This window comes from Cynocephalus volans, chromosome 11, assembly GCF_027409185.1.
Source record: "Cynocephalus volans isolate mCynVol1 chromosome 11, mCynVol1.pri, whole genome shotgun sequence".
In the NCBI taxonomy this organism is placed as follows: domain Eukaryota; kingdom Metazoa; phylum Chordata; class Mammalia; order Dermoptera; family Cynocephalidae; genus Cynocephalus; species Cynocephalus volans.
Genome location: NC_084470.1, coordinates 104,575,656 through 104,598,919, shown reverse-complemented (window position 1 = coordinate 104,598,919; position 23,264 = coordinate 104,575,656). Strand labels below are relative to the sequence as shown.

Genomic DNA, 23,264 nt, shown 5'->3' with positions numbered 1-23,264 from the left:
GAAATCTAAGAGAGATAACAGACAACCTCAAGTGCTCAAATATCTGAATCATGGGTATTCCAGACGGGGAGGAAAAAGGAAAAACTTTGAAAACTTATTCAACTAAATAATAGCAGGAAACTTCCCAGTTATAGGGAGAGACACAGATCTTCAGATTCTGGAGGGTCAAAGGTTCCCAAACATATTCAACCCAAAAAGGTCCTCTCCAAGACATGTTACAGTCAAATTGGCAAAGCTCAAAGACAAAGAGACAATTTTAAAATCTCCAAGAGAGAAGCATCAAGTCACCTATAAGGGAGCCCCTATTAGACTAACATCAGACTTTTCATCAGAAACACTAAAAGCCAGAAGAGAATGAGATGATATATTCAAAATACTAAAAGGCAAAAATTGCCAGTCAAGAATACTTTATCCAGCAAGGTTATCCTTCTAAAATGAAGGAAAATAGTATATTTCCCAAATATAAACTGCGGGAGTTCACTACCACATGACCAGCCTTACAAGAAATTCTCAAGGGAGTACTGTCTGGTACCTGAAAAACAACCATCACTACCATGGATACTCAAAAAAGAACAAAACCCACCAGTAAAATAAAAATGCTAACAATAAAAAGAAAAGAAGTTTATCTACCATCCCAAGGAACCAAGAAACACAGGAGACAAACAGTAAATCAGAAAGAAAGGAACAAAAGATATTTAAAACATCCAAACAAAAATCAGTAAAATGCCAGGAGTAAATCAACACCTTTCAATAATAACTTTTAATGTAAAAGGATTAAATTCCCCACTCAAAAAACGCAGACTGACTAGATTAAAAAGATGGACCAAACAATGTGCTGTCTTCAAGAGATTCACCTCAGACGAAGAGTGAAAAGATTGAAAAAGTACACCATGCAAACAGAAACAAAAAATGATCTAGAGTACCTATTCTTATATCAGGTAAGATAGACTGTAAACCAAAAACCAAGAAGAAAGATAAAGAAGGCCACTACATAATGATAAAAGGATCTATCCAGCAAGAAGACATAAATATATATTCATAAATATATATTCACACAACATCGGAGCAGCCAGATATATAAAGCAAACACTGTTAGACTGAAGAAAGAGATAGACATTATTACCGTAATAGCAAGGGACCTGAACACCCGACTCTCAACATTGGACAGATCATCTAGGCAAAAAATCAGCAGAGAAACACAAACTGACTGACTTTAGACCAATTGGACAAGGCAGACATCTACAGAACATTTCATCCAACAACCTCAGAATGTTCATTCTTCTCACCATCACACAGAACATTCTACAGGACAGACCACATGTTAGGTCACAAAGCGAGTCTCAACAAATTCAAAAAAATTGCAATTATTCCATGTACTTTTTAGATTATTATGGGTTAAAACTAGAAATTAAAAAAATGAAACTCTGGACTATACAAATACATGGAAATTAAACAACATTCTACTTAATAACATACAGGTTCAAGAAGAAATTAAATAGGAAACCAAAAAATTTATTGAAATTAATGAAAATAATGAAACAGCATACCAAAACCTGTGGGATACTGTAAAAGCAGAACTTACTTCAGGAGAATGGAAAGGTGGCAAGTAAACACCTAACACTTCGCCTTAAAGAACTAGAGAAACAAGAACAATACAAACCCAACGTTAGTAGATGGAAAAAAATGATTAAGATCAGAGCAGAACTAAATGAAATAGAAACCCAAAAAATGATACAAAAGATCAATGAAACAAAAAGTTGTTTTTTCAAGAAGAAAAATAAAGTTGACAAGCCATTAGCAAGGCTAACTATCAAAAGAAGAGAGAAGACACAAATAACAACAATTAGAAATGGAAAAGGTGATATTACAAGGGATACCTCAGAAATACAAGGAATCATTAGAGACTACTATAAACAACCATAGGCCAACAAATTTGAAAATCTGGAGGGAATGGATAAATTTCTGGACACACACAAACTACCAAGACTGAACCAAGAAGACACAGAAAATGTGAACAGACCAATAGCAATCAAAGAGATCAAAGCTGTAATCAGCAGTCTCCCAACAAAGAAAAGCCCAGCACTGAATGGCTTCACTGCAGACTTCTGACAAACCTTTAAAGAAGAATTAATACCAATTCTCTACAAACTCTTCCTAAAAAATGAAAAAGAGGCCATTCTGCCAAACTCATTCTATGCGGCAAACATAATCCTGATACCAAAGCCTGACAAAGATACAACAAAAAATGAAAACTGCAGGCCAATATCTTTGATGAATACAGATGAAAAAATTCTCAATAATATACTAGCTAATAGAATACAGCAACACAAACATAAAATTATACACCACAATCAACTGCGATTCATCCCAGGGATGCAAGATTTGTTCAACATATGCAACTCAATAAATACGATCCACCACATCAAAAAATCAAATACAAAAACCATATGATCATAAATGCTAAAAAAGCATTAGACAAAATTCAACATTCTTTCATGATAAAGACTCTCTATAAATTGGGTATAGAAGGAAAGTGTCTCAACACAATTATAGCCATATATGACAAACCCACTGCCAATATCATCCTGAATGGGGAAAAGTTGAAAGCTTTTCCCTTAAGAACAAGAACTAGACAAGGATGCCCACTTTCACCACTCCTATTCAACATGATGTTGGAGGTACTAGCCAGAGCAATTAGGGAAAAGAAGGAAATACAGGGCTTCCAGACTGGAAAAGATGAAGTCAAACTGTCCCTATTTGCAGGTGACATGATCCTATACATAGAACAGCCTAAAGACTCTACAAAAAAAAAAAACTCTTAGAGTTGATAAATGATTTCAGCAAAGTTGCAGGATACAAAATCAATACACAAAAATCAGCAGCATTTTTATACCCCAACAATGAACTAGCAGAAACAGAAACCAAGAAAGCTAGAACATTTATAATAGTCATCAAAAAGAAAAAATATTACCAAGGAATAAATTTAACCAAGGATGTGAAAAATCTCTACACTGAGAACAACAAACCACTGTTGAAAGAAATTAAAGAGGACACAAGAAGAGGGAAAGAAATCCCACTCTCTTGGATTGGAAGAATTAACACTGTGAAAATGTCCAAACTACCTGAAGAGATCTACAGATTCAATGCAATCCCCATCAAAATTCCAATGGCCGCCGCGGGCTAGGGGAAGGCTCGGGTAGCCAGCCGAGATCCCGGGCCGTCGAGGGTTCCGGCGAGCTTGCGGGCATGAGCTGGACCCTGGGCCGAGCGGTGGCGGCTCTGCTCCGCTGGGGGAGCGGCGCGGGCGGCGGCGGCCTGCGGGGTCCCGGCGTGCGGGTGGCGGGCTCGGGCGCGGGCGGCGGCAGCGGCTCGTCGGAGCGGCTGGACGCTCTGGTGAAGAAGGATAAGGTGGTGGTCTTCCTCAAGGGGACGCCAGAGCAGCCCCAGTGCGGCTTCAGCAACGCCGTGGTGCAGATCCTGCGGCTGCACGGCGTCCGCGACTACGCGGCCTACAACGTGCTGGACGACCCTGAGCTCCGACAAGGCATTAAAGACTATTCCAACTGGCCCACCATCCCACAAGTGTACCTCAATGGCGAGTTTGTGGGGGGTTGTGACATTCTTCTGCAGATGCACCAGAATGGGGACCTGGTGGAAGAACTCAAAAAGCTGGGGATCCACTCCACCCTTTTAGATGAAAAGAAAGACCAAGACTCCAAATGAGGGCAACCGGGTCCTCACTGTGCAGAGAGGGAGCCGATGACGTCAGAGATGCACTGCCGGAAAAGCCTTACTGATTTGGGGCTCACTATTAAAAAAGGCAACTGCTTGCACTGACTCTTTTGGTTGTTAACAGTCGGTGATTTTAGTTTGTCTGGTGTTTGGGCTAAGAATATTCTATTGTGATCTTAATTGCAACCACTGCACTGTAATAATTCGATGTTGTGTAATGATATTGCTGTAAGCAAAATTCGTTCTTATATTGTCATTCTTTGCCTGATTCAGGAGTTAAATAGGAGCTTTTGAATCATTATTATTCATGACTCCCATGCAAATGTGTCAGTCTGCAAAGATAATATAGCCCCCTAATTTTTTGTAACTTTTTCTGTTTAAGAAAATGACGAGCAAAGAAGAAAATGTGACAACTGGGGTGTTGTTTTTTTTAAAATAAACTGCCAACAGAGGGATACCACGAAAAAAAAAAAAAATTCCAATGGCATTCTTCTCAGAAATGGAAAAAACAATTCTAATATTCATATGGAACAACAAAAGACCATGAATAGCCAAAGCAATCCTGAGCAAAAATAATAAATAAAGTCAGAGGCATAACACTACCTACCTTTAAACTATACTACAAAGCTATAGTAACCAAAACAGCATGGTACTGGCATAAAAACAAACACATGGACCAATGGAACAGAACAGAGAATCCAGAAATCAACTCATACACATACAGCCATCAGATCTTCCACAAAGGCACCAAGACTACACACTGGGGAAGAGGCTGCCTCTTTAGTAAATGGTGCTGGGAAAACTGGGTATCTGTATGTAAAAGAATGTAACTAGACCTGTACCTCTTGACATATACCAAAATCAAAAGAGAAATACTGTATATTCTCACTTATATGTGGGAGCTAATAAAAATAAATAAACATACAAATGGGGCAACGGGGAAGAATACACAACAATCCAATAATTCCTTGAACTTGTTAAGTGAACAGATATGATGTTGATGGGGGGAAGGGAATGGAAGGAGGAATTGGTAAAGGGACATGAAAATCAACTACAGTGTATATTGATAAATTAAAGAATAAAATAAAAGCAAAAAAAAGTCTCCTTCTATAAAATTTAGAGCCTTTTAAAATATAAAGGGCCAGCCTTCATTCACCTGGTGTCTGCATTTGGATTTAGTTACTAGGATTTCTAACAGGGAAGCCTGTATGCATTGAGGTCTTTGAGTGAAGTAACAATCTGCAGGAGAAAGTATTGTGAGCCACCTTCTTCACCAAAATAACAACCTTCAGGTCTTTAGCAGGTATCACAGGTTGGGTTCTCTGAGCATCAGACTCTGAGATGAAGATTACAAGGCAGGAAGTTTACTGGAGATTCCTTTCTAGATCAATAACTGTGAGGGAGTAAAGGAGGCAGGAATGGACAGAGAGAAAGGTTGAGCTTCATTTGCTAAAACAAGGGCCTCAGGCAATTCCACTGAGAGACCTAGAGCTACGATTGTCCTGCAAAGTTTTCTAAAATTGGAAAATGGAGGCTGGGTGTTTATATTCCCACAATGACAGTCATTGGATATAGGCTGCCCCAGGAATGGGATCTAACCTCACAAAAGGTGGCTCTCTTTAGGTAAAAACAATCACCAGAAGGGTGACTCAGCTGCAGTTGTTAACCCTCAAAACTTCCAGCAGCTGAGAAACAGGTGCAAGCAGCACACCACAGCATCCACTACAGCATAGAACCTGGGGAAGAGCTATCTGAGCGAGTGTGCCTTACCCTCCTCTGCCTCAGCCCTAGCAAACCCTTTCTCAGCCCTTCCTTGTGTCTGAAGGCTCCTAATTATCACAATTGTTTTTTAAAATGTCATAACAAAAATTAAAGCTGTACAACATAATGCCTATAGTTGGCAATATAGAAGAAAGTACATCTTGTGTTGTGTTCTTACCACAAAAAAAAAAAAATTAAACAAAAAAACAAAGGGACACAGGGAAAGTTTGGGAGCTGCTGGATATGTTTATCATATTGATTGTGGTGATGCTATCATGGGTGTTCGCATGTATCTAAACTCACCACATTATACACATTAAATATGCACAGTTCTTTTGAAAGAAAAGAAAGGAAAGAAAGAGAGAGAGAGAAAAGAAAAGGGAAGAAAGAGAAAGAAAGAGAGACATGAAGGAAGGAATGAAGGAAGGGAGGAAAAAGGGAGGGAAAGAGGAGAGAAGGAGAGAGAAACAGAGATAGAGAGGAAGAAAAAAACAGCCCTGGGTAATTCTAAAGAAATTGCTTCAATTATCGATTTTTTAATTGCTCAAAGTATTAATTGCTTATATGCTCAAAGTTATTCCTCATATTAATTGGACTCATATTTGTCCAATTTGTACATGACTCGTATAAATCTATTTTTACTAGGACTTGTAGTTGGCTTTCCAATCGTTAACATAACAAGCGTGTGCTTTCACCTTGCCACTAAGACTCTTAATCATAGTTTCCCAAGCTTCCTAATCACAGCATTTCTTATACTAAACCCATTTTTCTTATGAAAACATTCTTCTTGGGGATCCATGATTTTCTGTTCTACTTCGGATAAGGTACTTTTTAGTCCTGAAAGAAGTATATCATCCTGGGATGTCTATTTACTGCACTGCTGGGTTAGGTCCAAAATAATATTCATGGCTTTCTCTAAAATAACTATTGATATTTATCACTCCATTTTGAAAGTTCACATTTCAAGTGTATTAGTGAACCATAAACATAAATTAGATAAGTTGTTTCACTGGTCCTTTCAACAGTTTTTTTTCCCCAGAACTGGCAATTAATTGTGGTTAATTCTATTGGCATAAAAAGTTAAGGCCAATTAAGTTTAATTAACTAATTAATTAAATTAAGGGTAATCTGGCCAGTCCTCAAAATGTGCCTTGCAAATGGTTCCATGTCTTCAGGTGATGAGTGGTAGTCACAGGTATTTTATACTTTCACCTTTTGTCTTTAGTCAGGGCACCTGGCCCCCGTGTCTCTCCTGCTGTATATTTATTTCACTGTCCTCTGTCACCTGCGTTATCAGTGTCTTTGAGGAGGAGGAGCTCCCAGATGAAGTTGGAGTTGCAAACAGAGCCTGAACAGTTGTCCAGAGAGCCTGAATCAGTGACAGATCTTATGTCTAGCATTTTAGAACTGTTAGGATACTACCCTTTAGGTCAATGCTGTACACACCATACTACTGACAGCACTGTGTCCCGTGAGATGTTAGTGCGTGTCCTGCCATAAAGGGGCTGCTGCACACAGAAGTGTTAGAATCTGCATACTGTAATCCCCCAAAGAGACATAAGGCACAGGGACACGGTAATCTGTTTCACTTTGGTAATCCGGTAATTCCCAGATTTACTCCACCAGAGAACACTTTTCCAGTGGAATCCTAACACTTCAAAGAACAAATGTGTTCTTGAGCAAACAGTTTAGGAGGCTGTGGTGATTTTCTTTGCTAAAAAAAAAAAAGTAAAGAAAGCAAGCATTTGTTGGGACAGGCACTGTGCTAAATAGTTAGCCCTCATTTTCTCATTTAATTCTCATACTGAATCCTACAAGGAATGCCTTTCTCTCATAAGGAGAACAAACTTGTTCAAGGTCAAACAGCTCTTAAGGTGCTGAGTTGGGTATCACACTCATTAAGTCCGTACTATTTAGAAATGTGTTTTTTTGTTTCCAAATATGTAGCTATTGTCCAAACATCTTTTTGTTGTTGATTTCTACTTTAATTCCATTGGTGTCAGAGAATATATTTTTTATGATTTCAATTCTGTTTACCTTGTTGAGATTTGTTTTATGACTCAGAATATTATTAATTAAGGTAATTATCCCATGCTCATCTGAAAATAAAGTGTGTTCAGGGTTTGGGGTATAGAATATGGAATGTTCTATAAATGTCAATTAAGTTGACTGATGTGCCATCAAGTCTTCTGTGACACTGCAATTGCTGTCTGTTACCAGCAACTGCTGAGAGGAGAGTATTGACGTCTCCAACTGTAATTGGGTGTGTGTCCATCTCCCCTCATGTATTTTGAAGACCTGCTGTTAGATGTACACACATTTAGGATTGTTTTGTCTTCTTGATGAATTTACCTCTTTAGCATGCTGTGATATCCCACTTTAGTTCTGGTAATATTTTTTGTTCTGAAGTCTACTTTGTCTAATATTAATATAACCACTCCAGCTTTCTTTTGTTTAGTGTTAGCATGTAATATCTCTTTCCATCATTTTCCTTTTAATATTTCTATGTCACTATATGTAAAGAATCGAGTTGAGTCATTTTTTATTTATCCCATATCACTTTTAATAGTGATGTTAAGACCATTTACACTGAAGGTGATAATTCACATGTTTAGATTTAAATCTACCTTCTTGGTATTTTCTTTTTGATTCACCTATTCTTAATTCCTTCCCCTTTTTCTGCCTGTTTCCAAATTAATTGAGCATTTTCATGATTCTATTTTATCTCCATAATTTGTTTACTAGTCATTCCTCTTTTTTAAATGTTTAAATGGTTGCTCTAGGGTTTACAATATATAACTTTAATACAGCACAGGCTACTTTCAAATATATTACACTACTTCACATTTACTATAAGAAACTTATAATATGTCCCAAATTCTTACCTCACAATTTTTATGGTATATTTTATTTTTCTATATATTATAATTCCCACGATACGGAGTCACTAGTTTTGCTTCAGATAATTATATTTTAGAATTTTAAATGAGAAATAAAATGTCTTTTATCTTTAGCTTCGTTTCTACCATTTTTTATTTCTTTGTATATAACCAGACTTTCTCTCATATCAAATTCCTTTTTCCTGAAGAATTTCCTTTAATAATAGTTCTTTTAGCACAGGACTTCTGACAGTGAATTCTGTCATCTTTTTTTTTTTTTTTCTGTATTAAAGGTATTTATTTCACCTTCATTTTGGAAAGACATTTTCAGTGAGCATAGAATTCTGCATTTACAGACTGCCTTGTGTTTTGTTTTAGTACTTGCAAAACAACCCTGCATTATCTTTTGCCTTGCAAACTTTCTAACAGGAAGTCTGCTCTAATTCTTTATGCTCCCTCTGAGCAAAACGAGTCTTTTTCTTTGGCTACCTTCAAACTATTCTCTTTGTCTTGATTTTCAGCAATTTGGCTCTAACATGACTACATATTTTGTTTATTTGTTGTTTTAATTTGTCCTGCTCTGGGTTCTCTGGACTTCTTGGGTCTTCAATTTGATGTATTTCAACATTTGGGGGAAATTCTCATCCATTATTTCTTCACCCACTTTTCCTCTTTTTCCTTCTGGGATTCCAAGTACGTATGTACTAGACCATTTGATATTGTTCCACAGCTCTTAGATACTCTGAAATTCGCCCCCCCCCACACACACACACTTTATTGTTTTAGTGTTTAAGTTTGAATAATATCTATTGACTTATCTTCAAGTTCACTGGTTCTTCCCTCTGCTATATCAACTTGTTTGATGATCCCATCAAAGAAATTCTTCATCTCTAATACCATCTTTGTATTTCTACAATTTGGTGATTTCTTCTAGTTTTCTTCTGTCTGCTGAAATTTCAGATTTATTTAGATATGTTGTCAACATGTTTACTATATTTTTAAAAACCATTTTCATTGCGGTTACATAATTTAATGTCTCCGTTATGGTCTAAATATTTGTGTTCCCCCAAAATTCATATGGTGAAGCACTAATCCCTTGTATGACTGGATTTGAATACAGGGCCTGTAAGGAAATGATTATGGTTAAGTGAGATCATAAGGGTGGGACCTAATCCAATAGGGCTGATGCCCTTATGAGAAGAGGAAGAGACACCAGAACACTCTCTCTCTCCACCATATGAAAACAGTGAGAAGGCAGCTCTCTGCAAGCTAGAAAGGACACTCTTACAAGGAGCCAAACTGGCAGACATTGTGTCCAGAAAATTAGAACTGAAGTAAACAGTATTTACTCCTGGAATGTACAAGCCTCATCTTGTATCAGGCTGTTAGTATTGGAGGCTAATCAGGCTGTTAATCTAGTCAGGAGCTGAACTGAGTATGGCTTATGTTGTTGGTAGAGTTACCTGCAGTGGACCACAGGCTTCACGTTCCTCTAGAGGTCAGCTATGATTGCCCGGGAGCTGGGGTGCACGAGCTTTTTCTCAGTGTTAGTCCTTCACCCTTCACTTTCAGCAGTCCCTAGACACCTGTTGCTTGTCACTCTGTGCTATGCACATAGTGGGAGCAGAGGGGATTATTTCTCTGTTGGCCTGACATACTCTGAGTCTTAGGGAAGCCCTATGCTCAAGAGCCCAGGAGTGAGGTTTTTTCAGTGTTCTTGCCTCGACTCTCTGATTCAGCCAAATGCCGCCTTTTATCTACAGGAGGTCTCAGCGGTGGTTTCCTGCCCCTGTCCTAGACCTCAGCTTGGCATACATTATATAATTACTCCTTGTCTGCTTCAGTCTGGATTCCACCAAATTTCTCTCTTTCTCACATGAACACTTCACAATGTCCATGTTGTTCTTAACATTCTGACTTCTTTACCATACTGACCCTCTGTCTGCTCTTTGCTCCCACTACAACAAGACTTGCTTCTCACATGTGAGGAAAATGGAGTCAGTTTAGTCAAGCCCTCTCACCTCATATCCTGCTGGGTATGATTCAGTGCATCCATTGCAAACAAGTGACATAGGAGTAGAGTTAGTGCACACGCACGCCCGTGTACCCATTGGCTTGTTGCCGATTTTGTGTGTACCTTTTGGTATGGAAGGCAGCAGCTCTGAACCCTGGTCAGTGGAGCTCGCATCTTAAAATAAAGCATGTCCACTTTGCTGGCAGCTGCTTGGTTTTTCTTTTGACTACCTGGCTCAGGACCTGCACAGGACAGGGTAGAAGGGTCTGTGGTCCATCCCAACGGTACCCATTTCAAGTTGTCATTCCATGCAAAACTTTCCCTGACTACCAACTCTCCTGTACAGCTGGTCTCCCAGCTGCAATGCAAGTCTGCCTAGACCACGAATTGTCTCATGTATTTCATATCTTCAGCACTGAAAATAAATGCTCTTCGTAGTGTTCAGTTCACATTTCTTGAAGATGATAGTGCTGCTAGGAATTACTTCATAAACTAAAACTTCTTAAATGACTCTGTGTGAGGAAAATGGAGTTAGCCCAGTCAGGCCCTCTCGCCTCATGTCCAGCTGAGTATGATTCAGCACATCCTTTGTAAACAAGTTATGAAAGAGCAGAGTTAGTGTGCATGCACCCCTGTGTACCCCTTGGCTCGTTGCCACTGGTGTGTAGTCTTCAGTGTGGAAGGCAGCGGCTCTGAACTGCTGGTCGGCAGAGCTCACAGCTGAAGAATAAGGCATGTCCACTTTGCTGCCGGCTGCTCAGTTTTTCTTTCGACTCCCTGACTCAGGACCTGTACAGGACGGGGCAGAGTGGTCTGTGATCCAGGCCGACACTCTCGATGAGTTAAATTTTCTCAGGTTGTTGTCCCATCTTTAAATTCTCTCTACTGTCATGATGAGCCATTGTGTGGAAGAAAAAAAGATAATTAGGCTATATACTATATTAGAATTTACAGAACTTTTGCCTGTGTTTTCCTATGTAACAGCAAACATTATTGCTTGTCCCCTTATAATCTTCTCCTAATATTCATTTCCACAAGTTTACTTCATCACAAAGTTAAAAGACACTGGAGGTTAAATTTATTCTTAGGTGTTTTTTTTTGTTTGTTTGTTTGTTTTTCTTTTTGGTGACTCATAAATGGGGCTGCTTTCCTGATTTCTTTTTTTGGAGTATAAATATACTACTGATTTTTGTACATTGATTTTGTATTAAACAAATTTACTGAATGTGTTTAGCAGTTCTAAGAGTTTTTTGGTAGAATCTTCAGGTTTTTCTACATACGAGATCATGTCATCTGCAAACAGGGACAGTTTGACTTCTTTTCCTATCTGGATGCCCTCTATTTATTTCTCTTGCCTGATTGCTCTGGCTAGTACTTCCAATACTATGTTAAACAGTAGTGGTGAGAGTGGGCATCCTTGTTTTATTCCTGTTCTTATAGGAAAAGCTTTCAGCTTTTCCCCATTCAGGATAATATTGGCAGTGGGTTTGTCATATATGGCTTTTATTGTGTTGAGATACTTTCCTTCTGTACCTAATTTGTTAAGAGTCTTTATCATAAAAGGATATTGAACATCATCAAATGCTTTTTCCACATCGATTGTGATAATCATATGGTTTTCATTCTTGATTTTGCTGACGTGATGTATCATATTTATTGACTTGCATATGTAGAACCATACTTGCATCCCTGGGATGAGTCCCATTTGATCATGGCATATAATATTTTTGATGTACTGTTGTATTCTGTTTGCTAATATTTTACTGAGAATCTTTGCATCTATGTTCACCAAGGAAATTGGCCTGTTTTCTCTTTTTGTGTTGTATCTTTGTCTGATTTTGTTATCAAGGTGATGCTGGCCTCATAGAATGAGTTTGGGAGAATGGCCTGTTCCAATTTTTTGGAATCATTTGAAAAGACAACCTACAGAATGGGAGAATGAATTTACAAACTATACATCAGATGAGAAATTAATATCCAGAATATATGAGGAATTCAAACAATTTAACAACAAATAAACAATCTGATTATAAAATGGACAAATGAGCTGAACAGACATTTCTTGAAGGAAGACATACAAATGGCCAACAATTACATGAAGAGACGCTCACCATCACTAAGCATGAGGGAAGTGCAAATCAAAACCACATTGAGATATTATCTTATCCCAGTTAGCTATTATCAAAAAAAGAGACAGAATAACAAATACTGACGAGGATGTGGAAAAAGGGGAATGCTCCTAAACTGTTGGTGGGACTAAATTAGTGCATCCATTATGGAAAACAGTATGGAAGTTTCTCAAACAACTATAGATAGAATTGCCATACAACCCAGGAATCCCACTACCTGGTATATACCCAAAGGAATAGAAATCATCATGTCAAAGGGACATCTGTACTCCCATGTTCATCACAGCTCTATTTACAATAGCCAAGATATGGAACCAACCTAAGTGTCCATCAATGGACGACTAGATAATAAAAATGTGGTATATATACACAACGGAATACTACTCAGCCATGAAAAAGAATGAAATTATGCCATTCACAGCTACATGGATGAGCTTAGAGAAAGTTATTTTAAGTGAAATAAGCCAGGCACAGAAAGAGAAATACCACATGTCCTCACTCATAGTGGGAGATTAAAAAAAAAATAAAAGAGAGAGAGTGAGAGAGGAGAGTGAGAAAGAGAGAGAGAGAGAGAGAGAGAGAAAGATAGAGAGAGAGAAGGAAGGAAGGGAGGGAAAGAAAGAAATATTCACAATAATACATTGAAGTTTTGAAAGAAAGCCGAGCTGTGGTTAGTAGAGGTGGGAAAGGGGGAGGGAGAGAAAGGTTAGTGAGAAATTGGTTAAGGGTCACAAAGAATTATCATGTTTTGTAATGATGAACATACTAATATCCTGATTTGATCATTACATATTGTACACAGGTATTGATATTCAACTCTGTACCACACAAATATGTACAATCATTTCTATTTCAGTAAATAAATAAACAAACCCTACCAATAAAATAAGACACTGGAGGAACTCATAAATCTTTGGTTTTTTATTAACTACAAAAGGACAAATAATATTTTGTCTTCCTAACAATGATTTACACCAAAGTAATAAAATATCTGCCCTATAGCAGTGGATGCTAATATTTAAAATCAATTATTTTTATTATTCAGATACAAAAACAAGTAAATTTAATTAACAATATTTATTAAACATCATTACATTTGTTTATGTAATAGACAACATTATTTTGCTAACACTTGTCATTTAATTCTAAGTAGAACTTAGACAGAAAGCAGGCTTCCAACCACCAGGTCTCTGCCTCTCCCACCCCCAGCCTTAGCATAAAATGACCCAATCTAACTACCCTGTGGAAGCTCCTGTGCAAGAAATCTTTTCCTGAGATTCTCCCTGGAACCCCATGGTTAACTCAGACCATGACAACTCCTTCCAAATAGAACACCCATGAGAAAAAGTATCCTTTTCAAAATGCAATTCATTTTGACTGAGATAACTTCTCAGAGTCCAGAACTCTCCATTCCTACAGCTACCATCATCCTGCACCTGACTCTCATGATCGACTTGTGACCAATTTAACGCACCTTTCTGACTATAAGCATTATTATCCTTGGTCAACACCTGGGATTTAAATCCCTCTGGCTTCCAACTCAGCCCATACTCTCATCCTAGCTTTACTGTTTCTTCCCTGGACCAATTCCTTCTGCATCTGTCCATCTCTCACAAACCCTCCACAGTAAGCAAATTCCATTATATCTTTAGAAACTTCACTTACAATTCCCTCTGCTTCTCGGCCCACCCAAAACCTGGTTCTCTCCTGAGGACACCACTTCTTCCACAACACTCTCAATTGGAAGCTGCCCAGTCTCACACGTCCCACAGACCTTAGGACCCCAGCATGGGGCCCACATCCTCCTCATTCTCCAGTGCTGCTTCCACTTTGCTTTATTTCATATTTATGGGGTACAGCATGGTGTTTTGATACATGTATGCAATGTGTAATGATCAAATTAGGATAATTGCATATCCATTACCTCAAACATTTGTCATTTCTTTGTAGTGAGAACATTCAAAATCCTCTTATAGCTGCTTTGAAATGTACATTATATTACTGCTAACTAGAGTCACCCCACTGTGCAATGGAACACTAGAGCTTATTCCTCCTATTTAACTGTAACTTAGTACCCGTTGACCAACCTCTCCTCAACCACACTTTTTCTGCTCCTCTGAAGCTCACGCTATTCAGCTGTCCCAATATCAATGCTGCTTGACTTGCTTTACACACTGATGTCTTGGTTATATCCTTTCATGCACTGAATATTTTAGCCTCTTCTTTTTCACTCTAAGTATGATCATAATATTGGGTGATTTACACTCTAGTCTTTTAGTTACTTAAGGGGCTTCTTATCTCTAATGACCTTCACCACCATTCCATATCAGTCAGCCACCAAAAAGTGAACATTCTGGACATCATCATCACCCTGAGCTCATTCATCTATGAACCTATACTCACATGCTGATGACCATACCTCCTATCCTGATTCTCATTCAATTACTCCTCCTTCACCTGTGCAATACTGCCCTAGTTTGTTTTCTGTTGCTATAACAGAATACCTGAGACTGGGTGATTTATAAAGAAAAGAAATTGATTCTTCATGGTTCTGGAGGCTGGGAAGTCCACGGCCAAGGAGCTGCAGCTGATGAGAGCCTTCTTATTGGTGGAGACTCTCTACAGAGTCCAGAGGCAGTGCAGGGCATCTTACAGCAAGGAGGCTCACTAGAAGCAGCCAAACTGGCTTTTTTATCAGACCCACTCTCGTGATAACTAACCTATTTCCTTAATAATCCATTAATCCAGGAATGATTAATCCATTCACCTCCCAAAGGTCCCACCTCTCAACATTGCTGCCTTGGAGACCAAATTTCCAATACATGAACTTTGGGGTACACATTTAAACCACAGCATATACCATGATGGAACATGGTACTACTCCAGCGTCATGTCCCTTTCTATCAACCCCTCTTTTATTCACTGTTCCTCCTACCCAATATAGGGTTCATGTTTTATCATCTCAATCACTCTCTTGCCCCATGGCCCAAATGCACATCCATTCAACTATCAACCATCTCTGTTACTACACTGGTGCTGCTGATCACAACTGTGCAGACTGTTATCTCTCCAAAATCATGTATATCAGTATCATATGGGCCTTGGTAGACGTCTGGCAACTGTTCCACATTTCCACAGGCAGATTTCACTCTCTTTCTCCACAGTGGCTATTTAAAATCTTCTCCCCACATCCCCACTCACTTCAGAAAAAATAGAATCTCCAAGACTTTTTGCCTTCACATTTACACCTGTAACCACATCCGTTATTGCTCCTTTCTCCTGTTATCCAGTATGAAGTATTTCTCCTTCTGTCTAGGGCTAATTTCTCTACTTATTCTCTGGATTCCTTCATTCCTGTCTCTCTGGGGCCCTCATTTTCTTTATTAGTCACCTTCTCTTATGAGTTCAAATTCTACCTCTTCTATAATTTTTTTCAGCAATTATAAATGCCAAAGAGTTTCCCATTAATAAAAAAGATTTCCCCAACCTCACCTACTTTACACCAAAATTTCTTGAAAGAATTAGTCACACCCTCAACTTCCAATTTATCGTGTCCTTCTTGCCTGTAACCTGGTTTCTGGTTCCACCATTTCCCCAGAGTCTAACAATTCCAGGTCTACAATTCCAAACACCTGCTACATATCCCACATGCACATGATACCAAAGTTGCACAGATACCAGAATTTAATGTGTTCCCCACGGGAGTCCCAGCCTGGCTTGCCCCACTCCCTCACCCCGCCCCAGCTTCCCTGCTGCCCAGTTTTCATACTCTACCAACCTCTCTTGCCACCATTTCTTATTCTCCTTTGCTGAAGCATCCTCCTCTGCCTGACTTTGAAATTTTTTCTCTTTTTTTAAAACTTTGCATAATTCATAATTTTCCATTATTTCAATGATCTAATGGCTCCCACGCCTTTTTCCCAGTGTCCAGTCTAGCTGCTTTCTAGGCACAACTTCCTGGAGTCACACAGAAACCCTTCACTCAGAAGGTCTGAAATGTAACTCCAGTCTCAGAAAAATGTATCCACCTCCTGTAACTCTTTGAATCGAACTGCCATCCATCCAGACCTCCACACTGAACCACCCTCAGCTCCCCACTCACCCTCATACTCCATATCCCATCAGTCGCCAGGCCCCACAGATTTTATTTCAAAATGTCTGCCCAAATACAGATCATTCTAATCACTGGCTGAGTTATTACAATAGTTTTGGAACTGATCTGCCTACCATGAGTCTCCTCCATCCAGAGTATCTTCCACATTTACTTCCAGAGTGCACCAATATAAAAATTTTATTTCATATTACCAAACAGCTTCTGTCCTACCATATGTAATTTATCTCCGGCCCACTTGCATGGGTCCACCATACTGAATGTTCTACACCAGGTGCTGAAAAAAATGGGAAAGACCTATATAATTCTGTACTGTGGAACAAAAAAGGAAAATCAAGAAGTAGCATTGATCCCATTTCCCTATTTTTCTACCTTCTCAGTTCATTCTTAGGATGAAATGACTATTGAATTACATGACTATAACTTATGCTTTACCATGTTGTATGAGGGCAGTTCAAAAAGTTCATGGGAAGATTTGTATTATCTTTCAATTCTATTTTTCCATGAATATTGTGAAGTACCATCATATTAGCCCACATTCTGCTGCTATAACAGAATACCATAGACTGGGTAATCTATAAAAACTGGAAATTTATTTGGCTCACTGTTCTGGAGGATACAAAGTCCAAGAGCATGACACCAGCATTTGACCAGGGTCATCCAATGACAGAAGGCATCACACAGCAGCCAAGCTCATAAGACAGAGAAGAAAATCAAGCCAAACTTACCCTTCTCATCAGGAAGCCATTCCTGAGATAACTAATCCACTCCTGAAATAACAACATTAATCCATTTTTAAAGGCCCAACTTTCTTAAAGACCCCACTTCCCAACACTATTACACTGGTGTTTAAATTTCAGTATGAGTTTTGGAGAGACTATCCAAACAATAGCACATTTCCTGCTATGTTGTCCCCAGTTTTAAGATGTTTGGGTTGTCCTTGCAGGGAAAATCACTGAGCATGAGTTGGAACACAAAGTATTATCTGAATAAGAAAGATGAGCCCCACAGCCACTCCCTCTGCTGTTAGGGGTTCGATCTTATTGTGTTACTTATTTTTCTGTCACTGATAACAGAATACCTGGAACTGGTAATTTATGAAGAAAACATATCTCTTCCAGTTTGGGAGGCTTAGAAGTCCGAGGTCCAGGGGGTGCATCTGGTGAGGGCCTGCTTGCTGATGTGGACTCTCTACAGAGTTCCATGGCGACACAGGGCATCATGCAGCAAGGGCTAAGCAAGAGCTCTTTTTCACATGCTTTATTTCTCTCCTCATAAAGCCTCCAGTCTGATCCTTGAAAACCCACGAAAGCACCAACCCATTAATCCATGAATGGGTTAACTTATTCATGAGGGAAGATTCCACATGATCCAATCACCTCCCAAAGGCCCTACTTTTCAAATACCATATTGGGAATTAAGTTCCAACACGAGCTTTGGTGGGGGTGAACATTCAAACCATAACATTTAAGTTATCACTCCCCACAATCTAACACCGTCTCTAATGGAAGCTGATCCCTCTGTATTCTCATTTCTTAATTAAAAACTGCTCTATTTACTTTAAGTCTCGATTCAAAAATCATCTCTTGGGTCGGCCCTGTGGCTCACTCGGGAGAGTGCGGTGCTGGTAGCGCTGAGGCCGCGGGTTCGGATCCTATATAGGGATGACCAGTGCACTCACTGGCTGCTGGCTGAGTGTGGTGCAGACAATGCCATGCCAAGGGTCGCGATCCCCTTACCAATCAAAAAACAAAAAAAGTCCCCAAGTAAAGTGAATTCCTTTTTCTCTGCATTCACATGCATTGTAATTTATTGCCCATTTTCCCATCGCCATTCCACAGTAGTGATTTATCTTATCTACCTTCAGAACTTAACACAACATCTGAGCTTAATAAATGTATGCTGAATGAATGAGAAATGGATGTATGCATATTCTAGCATACCTGGAATAGAGGTCAAGATCAGACTATCAGTTTCTTTCCCCTTCAGTCCTCTAACAGTGTTTGTAACTTGTGTGTGTATTTCCCAACCTCAACAAGCTCAGTAGTAAAATCTCTAGTTGCCCTTTGAGCCAGTAAGATTCAGAATAGTGTTAGAAACAAAGAGTTCAATCACATAATCATTCATTTGCGCTCAGTTATAGAGTATCTAATGAGTGTAGAGTAAGAGAATAGGTCAGGGTGCAATGAAATAATGACAAGTGAGATTGTCTTTCAGGAGATCAGTGCGGAGGCCATAGCCAGGCCTGCTGTGGGAGCAGGAAACAGAACAGGGAAGCATATGCCTGCAGGAGGACAACGGTAGCAGGTCCACCTTCACATGCTCCTGGGGCACCTCCCCAAGCCAGAGGTATGAAAGGCATCCAGCCCATAGCTCTAGGGCATCTAATCTGGCAGAATCCCCGTCCACACAGGCTACATTAACTGCCTTACTTCAAGCATGCTTCTAGAAGGAACCAAAGAGACACTGGAATAGCCCATCCACTCACCAACACTATTATATGTGCATACATCATTCACACTGTTTGTTTGCTCATGTGAGTGCAAAGTAAAATGAAAGCCACTCTGAGTGAGTCTGTGTGATTATCCACACCGATTTTCAAATGCGGCCCAGCTCATACCCGGGGTTGCTCAGACAGAGAAGGATGTGTGCACACACACACTCACACACACACAGTCCTAAGCTCGTTTCCTTTTTCCATGACTTGTTGTATCAAGGCCCTGAACACTAGAAATGGAAGTATCTCTTCCCCAATCAGTGGACCCTACAGACCTGAACTGCCTATTTTCACCCCCTGAGAAATGAGAACTTCCTCTGAATTCAGTAAGCGTTTAATGAATTAATGTCAGGCCCCACCAGAAACCCGAGGGAGGAAAAAAAGAACCCTGATGTGTCTTGACTTCTTCCAGTGTCACTGCCTTCCAAGCAGGCCAGCTAGCATGCTAAGAAAATCACACAGGTATCAATTAAGAATGAGCAGAAGCACATTCATTAGCCACTTTGCTAAGAGTGTAAAAATGACCTGCTCCAAATGACCTTCTTCCAGTGTCACTGCCTTCCAAGCAGGCCAGCTGGCATGCTAAGAAAATCACACAGGTATCAATTAAGAATGAGCAGAAGCACATTCATTAGCCACTTTGCTAAGAGAATAAAAATGGCCTGCTCCAAAGTGTTTCTTCCGCCACAAATCTTTGAAACATAAATAGAAACCAGGCTTTTATCATTTAGTCAAACACATTTCTCACCCTTTGTGTGTCTGTGTCCCATACAGTCATGTGTGCGTGGATAAAAAGATGATACATAGGTAGGGTATACAGGTGATAGATACCGATCATTCTGGAAAAGATATATAATTCTCTTGAAGACGATATTATTCTCCTAAACTAATGTCCCTGTACCTGCCAATATATAGTTAAAAACTTATACAAATTCTTTACGGAGACCCTCCTAAAATCTATCATTCACTCTGATCTTGTAGCTACAGCATGGAACAATTTCTAAACTTCTGTGGCCTTTCTCATCTGTGTTGTTCATCCTCTTTTTAGAATTCTGAGCTGTGACAGTGGCCTTTGCATTATGAGATCAGTGATGAAACAACTGGTTTCAAACAGTGCTATTCAATGGAGACTGAAAAGAACTTGCTGTATCAGCTGTGAGCCCAGTACTGTGCTAGTGGTTGTGTTGCTGGGAAGTAGAAGGACCAGGTGAGCCCTCCCTAGGAGTACCAGCCATAGTCCCTCCAGTCCGAACACGCAGATAGTGGGAGAACCCAGGGCTTCATGAGAAACCTGAACATCAGTGGGTGAAAGGTCTCTGCTCCTTGTTCTGCCGCAGCCATGCCCCTGGGGCTCAAGCTCCTCCATCAGTGTTCGTAAAAGTGTGGTCTCCACTCCTGCATTAAAGTTGCTTAGGAAACTTCTTAAATGCTAATTCTCAACCCTGACTCAGACCGAAGTAGACCAGAATCTAAGGAATATGTGGCCTGGGAATATGAATTTTACCAAGCTTTCTAGAGGAGCTGTATGCACATAATAGTTTATGAACCACAGCACTAGGGGCTCATCAGAAAGATTCCCGTTGTCACCCACGTACCCCACATCTTCCTCAGAACAAGAGGCTAAAGGTGTCGGAACGGGTATCAACTCCAGTTTAGTGTGTCTGCCTCTGCTACTGCTGCCTCTTTGCATTCAGATCTATCATACCCCAGGTCCAGAGCCTGTTCTGACCAAGTCAACTCAGGAAGACCATGCTGCAAATCAGTCTCCCTCCCCAGACCTGGAAATTGGTGGCCCGGCCACAAGTGCTGAGTTGCTGTGTTCCCTGTTCCATGTCAAGAAACCTGGCATGTGGAGAGCTGGAAGGCGCATCCTCCTTGAAGTCTCCTGGCTCTCTCCTTCCCTGTCCACCATCTTGGCCCAGTCCACGAAAGCGGCTTGCTCCCCACACTGCCCCTACGCTTGCTATTTAGCATCCGACATAAAATCTTGCACTGGGGCTTTGCTCTGAACTTAAGGCATTTGTTCAACAAAGATTTATTGAATGCTTATTAATGTGTCAAATACTTTATTAAGAACTAGGGAACAAAAATGAATAAGATCGCATCTTCCCTAGCCAAGAGTTCATGTAAAATTGCAATATGGTGGGATAATCAAGAGAAAAATGGAGAGAGAAGAGTTAATACTAAGAAGAAAATGTTCAGTTCTGCTTAAAGGAGTAAATAAAAACTTCCAAGTTATTTGAACTGGGCACTTCAAAATGGGTGTGAGTTTGTCAAATGAGCAAAGCAGAAGGTGCTCCAGACACAAGGACCCATGAGAGCCATGGAGCAGCATTACACATTCAAGAGTCTGCGAGTCTGGCACGGCTGGATGGCAGGACGTTGAGTTTAGAGAGTGGACCATGCTTCCTTCCCTTAGGCTGAATCCTGCTCACCCTACCACATGCATGCTGACCATGAGAACATCTCCTTTCACTGACCAGGCTTCCAGAAGCACCTTCTGGACACTGTAATGCACCATCTGGATTCTCTCCTCAGGGCCAATCATTTTTTTTTTTTTTAAGGATAATTAGTATATTCACCATTACACAATGTAATCATTTTTTGTGGCCCTTTACCAATTTCTCACTAACCCTTCCCCCGCCTTCCTACCTTTATTAGCCTCATTTCTGTTCTCTCCTTTTGAAAGTTCAATGTAATTATTGTGATTGTCATATCTTTCTTTCTTTTTTATTCATTTGTTTATTTTTTCAGTTCCCACTTATGACTGAGGACATGCAATATTTCTCTGGCTTATTTCATTTAACGTATTTTTCTCCAAGCTCATCCATGTTGCTGCGAATGGCAGAATTTCATTCCATTTTATGGCAGAATAGTATTCCATTGTGTATATGTACCACATTTTCCTTATCCAGTCATCTGTGGATGGACATTTAGGTTGGTTCCAACTCTTAGCTATTGTAAATAGAGCTGCAATGAACATGGGAGTGCAGGTGTTTCTTCGACCTGATGATTTCCATTCCTTCGGGTATATACCCAGCTGTGGGACTGTTGGATCATATGTCAGTGCTATCTGTAGCTGTTTTCGGAAACTCCATACTGTTTTCCATAATGGCTGCACTAATTTACAGTCCCACAAAAAAATGTAGGAGGGTTCCCCTTTTTCCACATCCTTGCCAGCATTTGCTATTCTGTCTTTTTGATAATGGCCAGTCTAATTGGGGTAAGATGATACCTCAGTGTGGTTCTGATTTGCATTTCCCTGATGATAGTGATGGTGAGCACTCTTTCATGTGTCTTTTGGCCATTTGTATGCCTTCCTTTGAGAGATGCCTATTTAACTAGGGCCAACCTTTGAAGCCTGAGCCACACCTAGGAAACATGTTTGCGCTTTGTCCTAACCTTCTTTCTGCCCTTCCCTTCATCTCTACCAATTATATTTTGCTTAGATTCCTGCACTTCTCTAACCAGTGCTGCTCCAGTGTTAATATGTGATAATCAGGATTCACTTCAGCCTGACCAGCTCAAGCACAGTAGAGCTGAGGCTTTGCGTGTGTGTGTGTGTGTGTGTGTGTGTGTGTGTGTGTAACTCCTGCTCCTCCTCACTACTTACAGCCATTGCATTTCTTCTGCATGAGTGACAAGGCATCATTGTTTGTCTGATCTCGCTGCAGTTCCTCAGAAGATCACTGATCTTCTCTGTAGCCCACAGCTGGGTCCGGTGCCCTCTTAGAGAATACTCCACCTTGGTTTTAGCATCCCCTGCTTCTCTTCACTCTACTCTACGTGCCTAAGTACACTACACTGCAGCCATCCAGGGCACACAGAAGGTCCCACTCCAAACACACCAAACACCCGAAATTCAATTCATCACTATTATGTAACCTTTGGGAAATTTTCATTAAAGAGAAAAAAAATGAAAGAAAAAAATAAACACCAGGGGAAATACACATTCATGTCCCACCAGACCTCCAACCCCTTGCTGTTCGAGCGGTCATCTACTCTTCTGCATCCATCTTTGCTATTAACATGTTTGTAATTATGCTTTTTATAACATTTTACTACAAATATATAAAAAGACGTCTTCTCAATTCCAATTCTCACACTGATCCTCCCTCTTATCCCCAGGTACCATCTTGTT

General features: G+C 39.9%; 1 protein-coding gene across 1 annotated transcript; it reads left to right on the top strand.

Moving 5' to 3' along the window:
* Positions 1 to 3,190: 3,190 nt before the first annotated feature.
* On the top strand, positions 3,191 to 3,939 carry LOC134391265 (glutaredoxin-related protein 5, mitochondrial). The gene has a single exon (XM_063115281.1). It carries the CDS (start codon positions 3,247 to 3,249, stop codon positions 3,721 to 3,723), a length of 477 nt encoding a protein of 158 aa, XP_062971351.1. The 5' UTR covers positions 3,191 to 3,246; the 3' UTR covers positions 3,724 to 3,939.
* The last annotated feature ends 19,325 nt before the right edge of the window (positions 3,940 to 23,264 follow it).